General features: G+C 34.6%; 1 protein-coding gene across 2 annotated transcripts; it reads left to right on the top strand.

The window, feature by feature from the left end:
* The first annotated feature begins 7,081 nt into the window (after positions 1 to 7,081).
* LOC149212435 (3-oxoacyl-[acyl-carrier-protein] synthase II, chloroplastic-like) lies at positions 7,082 to 16,194 on the top strand. Of its 2 annotated transcripts, none has more exons than XM_089391843.1 (14): positions 7,082 to 7,358; positions 8,518 to 9,080; positions 9,634 to 9,839; positions 10,275 to 10,478; positions 10,695 to 10,805; positions 10,902 to 10,997; positions 11,103 to 11,148; positions 11,593 to 11,672; positions 11,853 to 11,921; positions 12,048 to 12,132; positions 12,215 to 12,369; positions 12,494 to 12,574; positions 15,683 to 15,742; positions 15,906 to 16,194. In XM_089391843.1, exons 2-14 carry the CDS (start codon positions 8,711 to 8,713, stop codon positions 16,035 to 16,037), a joined length of 1,695 nt encoding a protein of 564 aa, XP_089247969.1. In that variant the 5' UTR covers positions 7,082 to 7,358; positions 8,518 to 8,710; the 3' UTR covers positions 16,038 to 16,194. The 2 variants fall into 2 exon arrangements, with proteins under 2 accessions (XP_089247969.1, XP_089247970.1); XM_089391844.1 differs by lacking the exon at positions 7,082 to 7,358 and adding an exon at positions 7,536 to 7,754.
* Positions 16,195 to 18,353: the final 2,159 nt, after the last annotated feature.

Below are 18,353 nucleotides of genomic sequence, written 5' to 3'. Positions count from 1 at the left end.
ATCATCTAATTAAGGAATAACAAATGAATTTAGATATGGGTGCAATATATCATTCATATTTCATGAATGTAGCGGGTGCATTGCAGATACCAAATGACATGACCAACCACTTTTATAAACCTTGTTTAGTTTTTAATGCTTCCAGGTTTCTTCTTCTTTATTCGAACCTAGTGATACCCTTATTTTAAATCCATCTTGGTGAAGTATTTTGCTTGTTGCAACTAGTCCAACAAGTCATTAGTTATGGGAAAAGGGCACCTATTGTTGAGCGAAATTTTGTTTAACACCCTATAATCCATGCACATTTGGGAAGTCTCATCCTTCTTTGACACAATTATGATGGATGACCCACATGGTGAGGTACCAGGTTAAATAATATATTTTTCTCCAACAGTTGTTGCAACTACTTCTCCACCTCATTTTCTTTTACAATAGACAACCTATATAGTCCAATTTTTGGCAATGGAGAGTCCAACAACAATTGGACATCATGCTCCACTTCCCTCTTCAGTGATAACCCTTTAGGTTCCTGGAAAACTCCCTTGTACACTTGTAACACTTCTTCTAGTTGTTGTATTTGTCCCTTAATGCACCCCTCCAAGGATGCCCTTGCTCTCATTGACTCATCTACAAATTGGATTTTTCTTAAAAATAGTAAAAATACTTCATGTTAGAATTGATCAGTTTCATTGCTTGGTTGGCAATTACTAGTAACATTTTAGACTTGCCCTTGTGTGCATTGGTGAAGAAGGATTTTTCGTCATTAAGGAGGTGGCACTAGTTGGTTATTCGCATGAATATTGCATCCCACATGTACATATAGGGACTTCCAAACAAAATCCCACACACATCAAGTGGAACTACATCCAATTCTACTTCATCAATAAAATCAACATTGATAGCAAGTTTAATTTTATAGTGTTTTGTTACCTTGATTTTTGCATCCTTATTTACCTATCCCAATGGATATGGGTTAGGATGATATTGAACCCAATCCCAATTTGTTGACCAATTCTATTATAATGAGATTAACTTGTGCTCCTGAGTCGAATAAAGCATCAATATTTGTCTTCTTGACTTGTATCTTTATATGAAAGAGTTTGGTCATCTCCTTCTCTTCCTATTACTAAAGGCTACTCAAAGTCACCCCCTTATGCATTGATATGAAAACAACATTATCATCCATGTTTGAGTTTATTTCCACCTGATTACTTGAATATGTGGCTGTGAGATTATTCTTCTTTCCATCCTTCTTTTGGTTCTTTGGGTTGAGTTCTGGATGTAATTTCTAGCACTTCTCCTCTGTGTGACAATCAATCATACAATGATTACTAGGATCTTTGCATTGGTGTATTATCATTGTTGTCTTCTTGTCCTCCCCCCCTTTCCACTTCTTCTTCCCTTCTTTGGAAGCTTCTTGGTGTTCCTTCCACTTTGAACCAATTGACTTCCCTTGCTTGTTACCTATGTTTGCCAAGTATTGTGCCTACATACAAGTCTCATCCAGTATTTTGGGTTTGAACAACATCACGTGCTTTCACATATGGTTGTGTAGGTCCCCCAGATACTTGAGGAGTACATTTGGGTTCTCGGGAGAGGTATCTAACGTTATTTCCAACTTCTTGAATTTTGTGGTATACCCATGTACACTCTTCCCCTGTCTCTGCTTGAAGCAATGCCATTAGATCCACTGGTTCTCTACATAATCGATAAGGTATAATTGAGAATTTATGAGAGTTTTAAAATCCTCCAACTTAATTACCAGAGGATCCCCCTCCAACCTTAGGGCTTTTGTGTGGCTTTCCCACTAGATAGGGCATGGTTCTAATTTCAAACGAGTAAATGAAATTTTATGTTCCTCATCTATGTGGGTAAAGTAAACCTATAACTACTACAACCATTAATTTAATTTATCTCACTTGGATACGATTTAATGCCCACCTTTGCTTCATCTTCAAGAGAGATTGTGAATGGTTCACAATGCGCGAACTTAGTTGCTCTTTTTTGGGTTTCCTGGATTCCTTCTTTGGTTCTTCATGATCCCCTGATTTTACCTTCGATTTGACCTCAATGCTAGAATCTCCATGTTCTCCGAACAACTTGAGCTTATTAGTCAGGGTTGTCATGAGTAGGATCGCATTATGATTCATATCTATGACTTGCACTTCCAACCATGTAAACCTCTCCTTTGCTAGATATTGAGGGTTATCATAAACTAATTTGTTAGCCATGACTGGGGTTTTATGACATTCTACTTAAAACCCATTTCCCAATAAACTCACTTTAATAACAATATGATTAGTAAATTGTCGTGTATATCCACTCGATAATTTGTCACGACAAATTTGATAAAAATATACTGAAATATGAAATATACCATGAGGGTTAATTTTCCTTAGATTTCCGAATTTATTAATTAGTGTCTTTGGGATTATGCATACTTTAGATAAAATTCAAAAAAAAGAGAATAATGAAGTATGAACACACACCAATCACAATGAACACCAAGATATGAAATGGGAAAACCCTCTTGAGAAAAAACGTAGTTGGAAGGAGAGGTTGCTCTACTGTATTTTGTCAAAATAGAAATGATGCAAATACCAAGGAATATATAATCTCTATGTCATTACCCAAGGTCCGTGGTTTGTAGGCCGCTAAAAAATACAAAATGCCTCTATTATGCTCTCTCTCTCTCTCTCTCTCTCTCTCTCTATCCACTCCCAATGACTCTACTCTACTATGGAACAATATGCATTCGAATAGAATGGAACCCCTTTCCCTCCTAATGAGCCAATAATAACACAACCTAATAACCAACTAGGGGTTAAATTTGACTTATTCAACTCTCAAATTGAGTTATAGTTAAACCCTTATAGAGTCTTCTTCATAATCCCCATGTAGCTAGCCATTTTTCTATGACTAACAAGGGTTGATGTCGCATCCTCTCAAATTATGGTGGCTAAGCATGATAGATAAACTTATGGGAGGCATATCTTTTACATTCGAACTTTGATTGACGTGATTATTGCACTACTGGAAAGGTCTTCAAGTATAGAATAATGTCATCGGGTTTAGCGCTTAAACAAGAAAGTTTTATCCCCCAAAAAATGTCATTTAAGCCCTTAAACTAGTCTCAAAAGGTTTTTGATCCCAATTCTCCAAACCAGGTCCTGCTACTAAAACTACTCTTGTAAGTTGATTCCTTCAATTTTTTCCACTTTGGAAGCATTGAGATGGATGCCAAATTATATAGTGATCCATAGGAAACATACTAATCCAAATAAATTTCCTATCAAAATGAGATTGGTATTGCTATTTACAGTGGGTGGGATCAGATCATTCAATGCAACTATCAAATTACATGTAATCTACTAGTGCGCAAGTGGCACCATCCATGAGTACCATGTGTCATAACTTGGGCGCTACACACATATCACAATGATACAACTCACCAATGTTATTACATATAAATACCACATGTCATACGAGAAATACTAATGTTATTTGTACCACCATAATTAAATATTGTGTATCATTTAGACCAACTCGATGATCTTTATCCTCTTTGATCTTACAATAACTAACAACCAATTAAATCAAATGACAATAGTTGAATAATACATGATTAGACAAGTAAATGGAAATGACAAAACTCTTTGAATAATACTTGATAAAATCCATTGAACACCCCCCTCCTTTTGGGGATGGTACTTAAGGCAAATCAAATTCTTCATAGCTCAAGGCTAAAACAATAATACGCTCATTAAGAGCTCAACATATCACCTGTGGGAATATTCTTCGTAACTAAAGGCCAAAACAACAATATGTTCATTAACTAGACCTAATTGACATGATAAAACACTCATTATAAATGAGAGTAATAACTATGTAATATATGATAAGGCACAAAATTGTAATTGTAAGTGGCAATAACAACTTAGAATACTTGTAAGTGACAATAACAACTTAGAAATATTTTATAGAATTTAAAGCGAATCTAATTGTTGAAAAAAATTAGTTGATTGCATGATTATAAGGCTATTGAGAAAATGATATCAAAAACCTAGATATTTGGAGGTTCAAGTCTCGTAATTAATTGCAATATATGACATCCCAAATGTACAATATAATTTTTAAACCTATAAAAGAAAATTTAAAAGAAATTAGTCTTTACTTTAAATTTATCTCATTTTCTCATATTTACAAGAAATTAACACAATGTAATGTTTAATTTATAGAAAAATTTAAAAAAAACTAGTTCTCACTTTAAGTTGATCTCATTTTCTCATATTTACCAGAATTGACATAATGTAATTTTTAATATTTGCCAAAATTAACCTAATGTAATTTTTATTCTTATAAAAAAAGTTTAAAAGAGACTAATTCTCATTTTAAGTTTATCTCACTTCCTCACATTTACAGAATATTAAATTCAATAACCAACCCTTTGCCAAAAGAAGAAGGTCAAGATTAAAAAATGGTAAGATGAAAAATCAAATATACCTATTTGTCTTTATTTATGAAGATTTATTTGTTTTGGATATCTGTTTTTGTCCTTTTTTGTGTATGTTTTTTGTAAGGACGTAATAACTCATATTTCTTACTTTTTAAATACCCATTTTTATATAATAATTTTGGTTTGATGTGATGAGACAGGAATTTCATTTCTCTCAAAATAACGTTATGGTATTTTTAAGTTTATTTCATTTCCGTATATCTATAGGGAATTAAATTCACTTGGTCAAGATTGAAAGATGGTTCTATGAAATTGGAGAAAGAAGTTCAAGATGGAAAGATGGTTGTAGATCCAATATACTTATTTATTTTTATTTATGTAGATTTATTTATTTTGAACATCTTTTGTGTTTTTTTTTTTTAATAATTTATATTTTTGTGATTTAAATATTTATTTGTATATAATAATTTTGGATTAATTTGATGAGAGAGGAATTTCATTCTTTCGATGATCATTTTGAGATAATACTTTTATGTTTTTAGTTTAAGTATATTTTATCAATAATTGAAAATTAGAGAAATATTTATTTTAAAGAGCTTTTTATATTTAAAGAATGTAATTTCTTTTCTCACTATAAATAGAAAATATATTTTTTTTGGAAAAATTAATACATGATAAAATTCAATAAATGAACATGTCATTGATTAATTAAGGTTAAAGTTTCTTATTGTTTTCACACACATTACTTGATAGAACTTTAACCCATACTTATACAAGTCATAGATGCTATTACATATAAATAGAAAATACAAACTATTTTTCTTGAAAAATAAATATATGATAAAGTTATAATAGTTATAAGTAGAGCTTCGACGTAAATCACATATAGAAAGACCTTTGTCCATTAACCAACTAGTGTGGTTCATCGTCCGGACAAGTTGAAGAACAACATAGCATGTTAAATAGTCTGGCAGATAAGCTAAATTAGGCTAAAAATACATAAAATATTATTTTAATGGATAATTTATTTAAAATTTAATTATTGATATATATATATATATATATATATTTAATTAAAGTTATAATATTAGGTTATTAAGATAAAAGTAAGGATTAATAAATAAAATAATTTCAATGGTTAGTTTAAAAGATATATTTATCTATTTAAATTATTTATTATTAATATATATATATATATTTTAATTAAAATCATAATATTAGGTTGTTAAGTAACTATACATGTCATTGATCGAGCTAATAAATTAGGATGCTTCTGATATGCATTACATATCATAACTTTAACACCATACTTATATAATTTATTAATATTATTAAATACAACTACCATGTAACAAATAATAATTATTGCATGCAACAATACAATTCTATGTATCTTTTTGACCATTTAAATGATTCATATCTTTTTCATTTACATCAATTAACAATAAATTACAAAATACAAAATAACTTATAATACATATTTAAATACGTAACTCCAAATAACAACACAAACTAAATAACACATAATAAAAATTAAATCATATTCATATATATATAAAATACATTTCTATGCATTTTTAAATTATCAATTAAATGATTTCTATCTTTTTTCATGTAAAAATTAACAATAAATTACAAAACACAAAATAACTTATAATACATATATAAATATTTAACTGAAAATAACAACACAGTTGAATCCCAAAAATAATATCTAATATAATACATTGCAAAAATCCCTAATACTTAAATAACAACACTATCTAAATAATACATAATAAAAATTAAATCTCAGTTTTAATTCTCTATACTAAAAATAACTAAATAATTAAATAAATAATTATATATATACTAAAAATAACTAAATAACTAAATAAATAATTATATATATTCTTTCCATAATTTTGTGTGAATGTCACTAATACTGGTCATAGATTCTTACTCAATATCAAGATCACTTGCAATCTTCACATGAACATGTATAACCATGTGATATGTAATGAATCCCAATCAAAATCACATGCAAATCAACCTTGTAAAAGAAGCTTACCACACTTTTCCCAATTTCTTAGTGAATCGACATCCTTTTTTTGAATGGAATCCAACGGTTAATCCAAATGCAAAGCAGCGTGAGAAGGACTCCCCGGTGGTTGACCTAAAAAGCATATAATTTGTACACGTTAAATTTATTATATCGGTAAATTTAATATTTAACGAAAATCTTCAACCAAGTACTCATTATCACTAAATTATAATTTTATAAAATATTTAGTAACAAGAATCTAAACAACTACAAACAACTCCCTTCCATAATCTTAGAAAAATAACCCATTATACCAATTTTTTAATATCCAAAAAAATATATATTATTAGAAAAACATATTTCTACCTGCACCGCCTGCTGCCGGTTCCCACGACTAGCCCAGGCCATAACAGCATGCGGTTCAAGGGAAGCGGCCGTCCCGAGGAGGTTGTCATTCAGATACCGGTTTTTACCGGTCACCACACGTGCTCGAGACTCCAGTTACACTGCAGACTATACGATATCGAATTTCACTAAATCTACCCCGCTTTAATTCCCGATCGCAAATGTCATATCCTTCGACATGCAAGGTCGGTAAGCTCTCTCGGATGACCGGCTTCACTTGTCGCAGTTGGGAGTTCGTGTTCACACTCACATTCTGTGAGCTGGTTCTTGATCCTTTGGACATTTTTCCCTGCGCTCTGAGCATATTTGTCTCCACATGTCCCGTCCCCTTCTATGGCGAGGCTGCATGGAAACTCTGCTCAAGAGCTTTAAAGGCCGCGGATTGTGTTGGCTTAAGAGTAGAGGAGTGTCTCTGTTAGATGCACATTCTGAAGAGGCATCGATTTAGCTCTCGATCGGCTAATTTTCTAGGAGGTAAGCTCATTTAATGATCTAGTTATGAAAATGGCGGCTTTCGCTGTTTCTGGCTTCGCTGCAAAGCTTTTGTCATTGAAATACTTTTTATCGAGTTCTGATCTTACCCTATTAAGCTTAAACTGGTCTTTAAAGTCATTAGTTTGTCATCTTTTCTCCATTCTATGCATCCCCCGGCTTGGGAGATGCGATGCATGTTGAAACGGCTCGCTTTTCGACAAATATTAACCTTTTGCGGGCTGAAAAATGTGGACGTTCTTGTTTTCGGAAACTTCGATGTATTTCGGCGGTTGATGGGCTGAAAAAGAATCCGTGGCCTGCAGAATTTAAGAACAATCTTCTTGAAAACTAAAATGGAATTTGAGACACTCCTTAGCTAAATAGCGCGCTTTTATGGTATGGAAAATGCTATTATTTTGTTTTCTGCATTTCTTCATTCTCTACACCATTGAGATCGTTTTCAACATATTTTACTGAAAACTCCAAAGAAATTTGAGATACTCTGTTTTTGCTAAAAATTGGACTTGTGCGTTGCCGGAAACATAAAGGCTTTGTTTGCTGGCATTTATCAGTTCTCTGTCCTTATTTAGGTCACATTTCACTTTATTTTGCAGCACGGATTAGTTGTGAAAAATCTTACTTCTGTATTGTAATGCACATCGCAGTTTCGAAAAGCTGGATTTAGTTGCCGAGACCTCTTTATTTTGACGAATCTTCTGTTTTTTTCTTGTGTGTTATCTGAAAGATATTCTTAGATTTTTCTAGTTTGTAACCGCCGAAAGACCGAATTGTTTTCCCTTTTTGTTTGTTCAAAGCTTGCATTCGCTGGCTTAAAAGGCTGGCGGCTAAACTGTATTGTTTTGTTGCTTACAAGCCTATGAAATCGCTGCACGCTTGTAACTAAAAGAACATTAAACGGTTAAATATCGAAAGAATGCGGGTAACCCCGATTTGAAAGTCTTTGAAACCTGTTAAAATGCTTTTGAATAAGTCTTTTGAGGAAACTCAATGCTATTTTAGATTCTAATGTATTCAGGGCATGTTTTTTCATCCCTGAGAGATGGACATGATACATTCAATATTACAACAATCTAGTGATTCTCATAGCTTTGTCTTGGACGAGATACTCTGCTTACGTCTATTTTTTCTTTCTTTCCAGGGTACAGTTTATACCATTCATGTTTTGAGGACACAATTTGACTGTCTGGAACTTGGCAACAAATCAAAAGAAATAAACTGTGAAACGCACTTAATGGTTGAAATTGCTATGCTGGCAAGAAGGTTAGGTTGAAGAGGAATAAAATATCAAGGTTTCTGATACTCTGTCACGCAGCGGTTAATCTTTAGCAAACATGGCCGCAGTTGCTCCTTTGTACAGTTGGCTTATTGCCGCATGTGTCTCTAGAACTGTATTGGGAGCTGCAGGTGATGACTCAAATGCCTCATCTTTTCCAATGGGGAGGAGAGCTAGAAGGCGTTTTGCCCGCTCCAAACCATTGTCAACAGGTTACTTGTATCCTCTACTTTGTAAGGATCATGCTGCAGCAGGAGGAAGTTTGGTTGCCTTATGTGGTTCAGGCCTTCAGGGTTTAGGTTCGTGCTTCTCATTTGAAGCATGCCCTGAGTACAGTAGTTTAAAAGGATCTCAGTTTTTTCCCGACAACTTATTTGGATTAAGGCCTATTAAGATGCGTCGAAGACAGCGAAGATTAACCTCTACAGGTATGAATACCGGATATTTGTTATTCATGGTTGTTGTTTTAAATTTGTACAAGCACAAAGATATTTTTTCTTTTCTTTTCTATGGAATGCACATCCGGGGAAACCCTCCAGGCACATCCCCTCATTCCAAGAATGGTACCTGGGGTAAACTGGCCAGTTGCATACTTGGCAACCTAATCCTGTGGGGAAATCAAGTGAGGCCCAATAATATCTACAGTGGCAACCAGCATGGGGACTTGACCCTGTGAACTCCTGCTTGTAATTCACAGCACTTAACCACTCAAGCTAAACCAATTGGCTAAGCACAAAGAAATCTTACGAACAAGTGAAGCTTTATATTTTTTTATTGTACAAATCTGTATTGTAGTATTTTTCTTTCATACCTTCTGGATTTGTATATAGGTCTGCTGCATTCTGCATGTGTATAGTTGATTAACAAAGATGTCTTTTTGTGTGCCAGCCTCAAAAGGAAATGCAAACAAACTTCCAAAATCAAGACTCAACTTTTCATTTTTGGGAACTTGCTATCTAACACACTTTAATTAACTTGCAGGCAAAGCAATGGCCATTGCTCTGCAACCTGTGAAGGTTGTACAAGAAAAAACTAAAATTGCTACTAAGCCGAGGAGGGTAGTTGTGACTGGAATGGGAGTGGTCACTTCCCTTGGTCATGATCCAGATACTTTCTACGGGAATCTTCTTCAGGGACAGAGTGGTATCAGTGAAATTGAGAGCTTTGATTGCTCGGACTTTCCAACTGTAATTGTTTCTACATTTTTCTTTCTCTCGTGTGCTGCTTATAGACTAAGTTATGCTGCTAATAAACCAAGTGACGTTGAGCCATTGACAGTCTTATATAACCTATATGCCCCATGCTGGAAACTAGCTAGAGATATATTATAGTTCAGTGGGTGGCCAGTCAAATGAACATGATCATAGTCTTTTATAGGAAACCAGATCACTAGTTCAAACTGATTGAATTTCTGACACTGGGTTGTCATTAAATGTAGTATCAAATCTAGATTTACTTTTCCAACTTTAGGTTGCAAGAAAAAGGAGTATTAAATCTAGATCCACTTGATACGAAAGGAAGACATGTCCAAACTGGTTGCAGGTGTTTGTTGAAATTTAATATCACTTTTCCAGGTATATGGCCTATGATATTGACTGGAATATTTTGGTTTTGTTCTCCAGAGAATAGCTGGTGAAATAAAGTCATTTTCAACAGATGGTTGGGTTGCACCAAAGTTTTCAAGACGCATGGATAAATTCATGCTTTACTTGCTTACTGCTGGAAAAAAGGCAGTAGCAGATGGTGGAATGAATGAAGATGTCCTCAAAGAATTAGACAAAGCAAAGTGTGGGGTTGTAATTGGTTCTGCATTAGGTGGAATGAAGGTAATCTTACAATGCTGTTATTTTGGAAGGCAATAATGTTGGAAAACATAAAAGAAGACACATACTGCTTTGATGTTCTATAAAGTTGTAATTTGTAAGCTAGATAGATTTTGGATAGTTAAAGGCACATTCAGGTCCGTGATCATGGCATAGACTATCTTGGTGCAGGTTATGTGTACTTATACTCTAGCTGCTTGTCTGTCAATATTGCATCAGGTTTTCAATGATGCAGTAGAAGCGTTGAGGATTTCCTACAGGAAAATGAACCCATTCTGTGTACCATTTGCAACAACAAATATGGGATCAGCAATGATGGCCATGGATTTGGTTTGTCAAAAACTCTGGATACCTTTTCGATAATGTTTGGAATTGAATAAAGTTGATACACACTTATTATTTGCATGCTGAATGCCCCTATTGCAGGGATGGATGGGTCCAAACTATTCCATATCCACTGCTTGTGCTACAAGCAATTTTTGCATCATAAGTGCTGCAAATCATATTTTGCGGGGTGAAGCTGTAAGCTGTTTGACCTTTTCAATTCACTGCATTTGTTTTTGCAAAAATATATTAATTCACTGCATTTTTCTGATCCTATTTCTTTTCAAATCATTCCATGCATAGGATGTCATGCTCTCTGGTGGCTCTGATGCTGCAATTATTCCAATTGGTAAGTTCAGCTGGGATTTCTCATCAAACCCACTATTGCCCTTTTTTCTTAAATAGTTCATGCTTATCTTCATGTTTATGTGGTTACCTATTCTTTGGCACATATTTTTTGAGAATTAAGCTTATTCTAGCCAACTATGAGTGATTAAGTCTTGAGTGTTTTTTTTAAGCATTTGCTTCCAATAAAGATCATATAATGTCTGATACCAGGCTCGAGAGGAAAGTGTCTCTCCATGTGTTTGAATTACCTTATGGTATATAATGACAAAGCTCAGGATTTGTGTTATTCGTTTTGCAATATATACCAGCTATTTGTGATGCATTTTAGCATGCATAATTGTCACCTTCCAATATGTACTTTAAATGCACTTAATTGGTGTCTAATTGCTTTTGAATGGAAACTGTTGTTTGATCTTGAAGTGGAGCTCATATGTGATTGTTACAGGTGTGGGAGGATTTGTAGCTTGCAGAGCATTATCACAAAGAAATGAAGATCCTACAAAAGCATCTCGTCCCTGGGATGTGGTATTGTTATTTTCTTGTTGCTTCTTTATTCTGTATTTTGTAACTTGTGAATCGATTATTATAATATATATTGTCTTGTTTTTTGTCCCATGGATATTTATTGTCTTGTTATTCTATCAATTTAAACTTTAAATACAGTTTCCAAGTTATTGATATATCATATAATATTTTACCTTACAGGATCGTGATGGATTTGTTATGGGAGAGGGAGCAGGAGTTCTTCTTCTGGAAGAATTAGAACATGCAAAGGTACAACATTTTGTCAGAGAGGACATTGAACAAGTAATCTAGCTTGTGTTTTGAGAATTAAACAATTTGTATTTTAATATTAGCATTATATAATTTGGATTTTTGCACTTTTGATGATTTTACCAGAAAAGGGGAGCAAAGATCTATGCAGAGTTTCTTGGAGGAAGTTCTACTTCTGATGCATATCATATGACAAATCCTCATCCAGAAGGTATAGGATGTCAAACACTTATTTCAATGTTCGTAAGCCCCTGTTAAACTGCATTCTTATTGACCTGATGGGATATTTTTAGGTACTGGAGTTCTTTTATGCATGGAAAATGCTTTACGTCAAGCCGGGGTAAGAAGAGAAAATGTTAATTATGTCAATGCTCACGCAACGTCAACTCAAGCTGGTGATTTGAAAGAGTACCAAGCCTTGATTCGTTGTTTTGGACAGAATCCTGAGGTACTTATCTTAGTTTTGTTAAGTGTGTGCTCCTTTGACTTTGTTGCCCATGTGTTCACTGTTTAACAGGCATTTTAACTCAACTTTTATATATTCAAATGAGGTAGGATGTTTGTTTTTTCAGCTCAAGCTGAATTCTACAAAATCAATGATTGGGCACTTGTTGGGGGCATCTGGTGCTGTAGAAGCTGTAGCAACTGTCCAGGTAAATGAACCTGCCTTCAACCATTTATATCTGGCGCAATAAATTCAAGGATAAGATAGTCGTGTCTGGATAAATTTCTTCAATGCAACATTTAATTTAATGGGTATAATCTTCAAAGCAGAGTGGAAAGACAACCAATAACCACTCCAAGGAAAATCTGCTTGTATCAAGGGATATTTGTTCTCCACGGCAAATCAATGTCAATAGACTACAGGTCATCATACGCATAGTATACCCCATACTATCTCGTAGAGTCTGCTATGTTTGGATCCACCACTTATAATATGTAGTGGCATTATTGTTCATTGTTAGTGCATAATGCTGGCTGTTGGCTGGATTCGTGGGCTTGAATCCTCATTTTGATATGCATGTCTGAATTTAATATGAGGAAAACAAAAGTTCTCTTCTATCAAACAAAGAGGTGAATTTATAATCTTTTCCTAAAGAGATTCTATGCCAGACAATGTTTATGATTATTACGACCTTTTTCTCTTGTTTTCTTTTAGGAGCTGGTTGCTTGGGTTGGGGGACATGTGTATGATTACTATGATCTCTTTCTCTTTAAATTTTTTATTTTATGTTTCTTTTTGGCAGGTAAATTGCTTTTGCAACCTTTTTTAAGAAAACCAAAACAGGAGTCAAAGGAATCTTGAGTGGTTTGGTGAACAATTTGTTTCCCAAGCTGCGTGGGTTCAAGTCTCCGGAGACATGTTGTAACCGGCTTGTTTGTGGCATTTATGAATAGTTGTATCTGGTGTAATAGTGGCAGCCGATCTTTTGAAGTTTACTGGTTCTCCAGAGATTCTCATTACTGTTAAGAAAAAGAAAAATAAAACCAAAACAGGAAAATAATTTATTATATTAGAATGCTGTAGCTAGTGCTAACAATATTATACAAAAAGATAGATTCTGATTTTCAGAGCCCAAAACTGAACAGCTCTCTGATATTACAAGACAAAACTTGTAACAGAGTACAAAATAGACATTGCAGATTTTCCTGCAGGTGGTCTTTTTGACAAAAACATCTAAGATCCTCATGATTCTAAAAACATTATGGTTAGCAAAAGACATGAAGACTATTTCGCTTCTTCCTGACCAACATCTGCGAAAGGAGAATGCTTTGCTGCTTGATAGCCGTCAGTTCTTTTAGCTGGTGAACCATCTCTTCTACATTGAAGTCAGCTCGAGCATAATTAACTGAGACTTTGTTGTTTGATGCTGAGGAGAGGGAGTCCTTTCAAAGATGAGTGCCAAATTCTGCAACATATTGTATTAGACTTCCAAATTGTCAAGCCTCTGTTTTGCTGAATCAGAAAATTCACTATAGATGCATTCTAAGAGACAAAGAGGTGTTCAATCTCATGCACTTTGGTTGTGACAGAGAACAATGAAGTCCTGTTAGACTGAATATATTCCTTGTGTCTCCTTAGAGTCCTGTTGAATTCCAATACCTCTCTATTTTCCATGTCTGTGCTCAGAGCCCCAAACTCTGCCAACCAAACCATGTTGAAAAAGACAATTCCAGAATGAGAGCCACGGTTCAAGAGAAATAAGGAGAAGGCTACAGACACCTTGTGCATCCTCAACAGAGGACAGAAACCAGGACAAGAGACCCTTCACCATGAAATCCTCAAGAAATGCCCTGCAACAAGTAGTCCAGATGGAACGCACACAAGAAAGGGAAAGCCCTGGAGAAACAGAGCTGAGAGACCACTCTCTTCCAAAGCCCTTACAAACTGCCTTCACTAGAACTGGAGAACCAAACCCAAAATGTTGAAGCCAAAGCGATCACCTTTACTACAATCCTTTGCAATATTCTCAAAATTGAAATAAAATAACCAGGGCCCCAGACAAATTACAGAGAAATTGGTTACCAGGGGACCTGATGCTTGAAGGTCTCAACCGTATATGTTCCCAATTCCTTTTCTTCCATATCCCATTATCCCACAGCCGACAATTTTTCATACTGAATCATTCAGTAAACAAGGTTGTTGTTAAGTCTTGCATGTGAGAGGCTCTCATCCAAATCTAATGGAGTTGGTATGTTTGATACTGAATCATGAGGGTAGTAAATGCGGATTGATGTGTGAATTTAATCCAATACCTTAGTGGGTGTTGCATGGTGAGTGCACCCAATTTTTTTCAAACCCACCTTTGGTTAGTTTGGTGGCCTCCTTGACCTAAAGATCAACCTCTACATTGAGCTCTCGCTTCACATGGTAGAATGAGATTTTTCTTAATGTGCTTGCCTCCTTTTTAGTTCAAGCTATGGCTACAGCAAGCTTGCTATCCACTGGTGACATTTTCCGAAGCATTGCTCTAATGATCACCGAGGAATCACCTAAGACAATCAATGATCTTACCTTAGCTTCCTTTGCTAAATGGAGACCCCTCAGAAGGGCATATGCTGCTGCCAGATTGTTTGGTGCTACCCCAAGGCACCAAGCATATGATGCTACTTTTTCCCTCTGGGATCATAGAGTATCCCCTTGCACCTACCACCCCTTTTATTTTTAATGGACATGGGGTGGGATTTGATCCACTTATGTGAGCATGGGTCATGACTTGTGTGACTATTGTGCTTAACTATGATAATCCTATTGGAATGTTTGAAGTCTACTACAATAGACTTGTGTGACTATTGTGCTTAACTATGATAATCCTATTGGAATGTTTGAAGTCTACTACAATAGAATATAAGTTTGCAGGATGCATGTAGCTATTGCAAGTACAAACTGTTTTGCTATATGATACTTGGGTGGAAAGGAGAATTCTTGAAAGCTGGCCTTTTGAATTTACAGGTTGTTCATCTAAAATGTATAAGTCATTCTAGTAAAATGTTGGAACGGATGTCAAAGAAACTCCTATCTATTTCTCATAAATATAAAAAATAAGTTACTTCTTCATTCCATTTGATTTTCCAGATTCAAATGGTATTTTGTATCCATGATTGTTACATAAATTGCATAAGTGTAAACTTGAAACCATTTATTTCTCTTAGTTCCAATATATTGGTCAACTTTACACCTAGTTTGTTCTTGATGGCATGATTAACATATGCCTGTATGTTTGTGTATGATAATTATTCTACCAAACTGGATTTTGCAGGCCATTCGCACAGGATGGGTTCATCCTACTATCAACCTAGAAAATCCAGAAAAAGATGTGGTAAGTAGACTTAGAATTTCTTTGTTTTGTTGTATGTGGAATTTTAACATATAGAAAATACTTAAGTATAAACTAATTCAAAGTTCTCTTTAGTTTCTGGTTCTTCCTTCATAGCATGGATACATTTGTACAACCTGACTGATTCCAAAAAATTGTTTGCCAGGATATGAAATTCATTGTTGGACCAAAAAAGGAGAGATTAGACATTAAAGTTGCTTTATCCAATTCTTTTGGATTTGGAGGTCACAATTCCTCTCTCGTTTTTGCTCCTTATGAAGAATGTAATGAAAACTAACCTTTTCCTTGATAATTTTATCATGTTATATGCTCAAGGTTGGAAGTGGTTTGGCCTTCAGCTTGGATTGTACTGAAATGTCCAATGGGATATCTATGCAATCATTACTGCTATTTCATGGTGAATCCATTTTTTGCATTTACAAGGCATTTGTATATTTGTTTGTTTCATGGTGAATCCATTTTTTGCATTTACAAGGCATTTGTATATCTGTTTGAAGAATTTCACACTTAAAACTAATGTGTATATGTCAAATCACAAGAGCATCACAGATATAAGCAAAGCAATTGAAATGAATTCGCTTAAAGATAACAAAATGCAGATACTCCTTGTGTTCTAAAGGGAAATACTAAATTAGTTGTGGTTAGATGTTGGTAGATCACTTCTCTCAACAACAGTATACTTGCAAATGCTTTTCCCCTTGGCTTTGTTTGCTGGACATAAAATATATAATCTTAGTATTACTTCAGACCACAAATTGACTGACCAATATGAAAATCCCACAAGATGATAAATCAAGCTACATTTGCTGAGAGTGCAATGGCTCATCACTTTGAATACGATGACTGAAGTTGTGCTTGAAGAAAAAATTTGCCAAACATTACTTGATATTAAACAGTGAAACACTATTGGCAAAGAAGAAGAGTGGTTGTACTCTTGGTTGAATGATTTGATTTCGGAGGCAGAAATTTTGCTAGCACAAAGCATCGTGATAATAATGATGACAACAACTCTGGTGATAACGGGTAATGATAAGATTACCCAGATAAACCCGTGGTTGGAACAATCACCACACATTTTCCAACTACATAAAATGAATTGTGTGACCTTCAAATTTCCAAGCAAGTTAGTTTGTTCTGTGGCTTTATTTAGAGTTTGATTGAGATTTTAGATCAACAACAAGGTTGGAAACAAATTTTGAGTCTAATGTACTTTATAACTAAATGTTGTTTCATGGTACAATTATGTCAGCACTTCAAATGCATTGTGTTTGGAGTGTACATAAGGCCTCTGATCAGTCTTAGCATTTGCATGGCATTGATTGGATATACATTCAAGAAAACATTTTCATCAATGTGCATGCATATGATGGCCATTTTAAGGTGTTTGTGAACTCCTGTGCAAAATAAAAAAATGTATCTCATTGATAAGATATGCATTCTCACATTTTCAGTAGTGATTTGTAGAGTGTGAAGTGACCAATAGAGAAATTGCAAGCTGATCTGACAAAGTTTAACTTTTAAGCTGTGGAAAAGTCTCGTGAGATCTGTGAGGGCATTTTTTGTGGAACTCCTTGCTGTGAAGTTAATAATCTTATATTAATATGAACAAAACAAGTGCAAACAAGGAGGCATTGCCTCATAAGTTGCAAGAAATTGCAGCTATACTCTGGAAATAAAACCAACTGTACACAGGAAAAGTACCTTTTTCACAGAGCAATAAAGACAACTAGAGGTGTTACTTTAGCCTCAAATAAAGCTGATATACTGCCTGTAGTTACCCAGTTCTTTTTTGTTTGTTTCCTTTGGAGAATTTGGCATGTGGTTTAGCTTCCTGACTTGATTTTTAACACTCATAAACGGGCCTTGTGTTCTTCCTTGTCCTTGACATGTTATAATATTCCTAGATGTCAGCCAAGAACACAACTATAATTTTTTTCCAAGATATGACTTGAAGAGATTATGTTATCAATCTCATTAAAGTAGTTGGAGCATGGGTTTGGACAAGTGCATTACCAAAATTTATAATGTTCCCAATTCGTGAAAGCTATTTTTTGATGCATCTTTCTTCGAAATCCCAAGCTGATCCTTTTTAAATCCTTCCTGGAAAGGACAATTGCATCTTTCATAGACCAACTTATCTTTGATGGTGACCTTTTTCAAGGATTTGTAGTCCACTCACATCCTTATGAAACAATCAGTTTTGGTTCAGCCAACAATCAGAGTGGGCCACAGGAGCAGATAGGGGTTGGTCTCTTGCAACTTTTTTTTGTTGTATATTTTTCCTTTTTGTATGGAGTCTGGACAAGTTTATAAGGTATCTGATGAGTAGGTTGAGTGCCTAGGTCAAAATATTTTGGTGGTCCTCATCTCTTTAGGAGGTAATCTTGCAAGTTAGTCATTTTAGCATCCACTTACTTTTTAACAAAGGCTTAAGTTGGACATTGACATCAAGATCCCAACCGTCAATTTCTTTAATGAAAACATCACAGTACTAATTCTTCTTTTAGGCCATTTTCTTTCCTTGCTAAACAAAAACAAGAGGAATTTGCCAATCATCTTTTTCACCATTCAACTTTGTTCTTTTGCCTTTCTA

Source organism: Pinus tabuliformis, chromosome 1_1 (assembly GCF_031772625.1).
Source record: "Pinus tabuliformis cultivar Carrire ecotype Pingquan chromosome 1_1, CPIR1, whole genome shotgun sequence".
Lineage (NCBI taxonomy): Eukaryota > Viridiplantae > Streptophyta > Pinopsida > Pinales > Pinaceae > Pinus > Pinus tabuliformis.
The sequence above is the reverse complement of the archived record's forward strand: the minus strand, read 5'-3'. Positions and strand labels throughout refer to the sequence as shown.

Coding starts and splice junctions, on each gene's coding strand:
- LOC149212435 (XM_089391843.1), top strand. CDS start 8,711: ATGGCCGCAGTTGCTCCTTTGTACAGTTGGCTTATTGCCGCATGTGTC. Junction 10,479..10,694: donor CTGCATTAGGTGGAATGAAG/GTAATCTTACAA, acceptor ATATTGCATCAG/GTTTTCAATGATGCAGTAGA. Junction 11,149..11,592: donor TGCTGCAATTATTCCAATTG/GTAAGTTCAGCT, acceptor TGATTGTTACAG/GTGTGGGAGGATTTGTAGCT.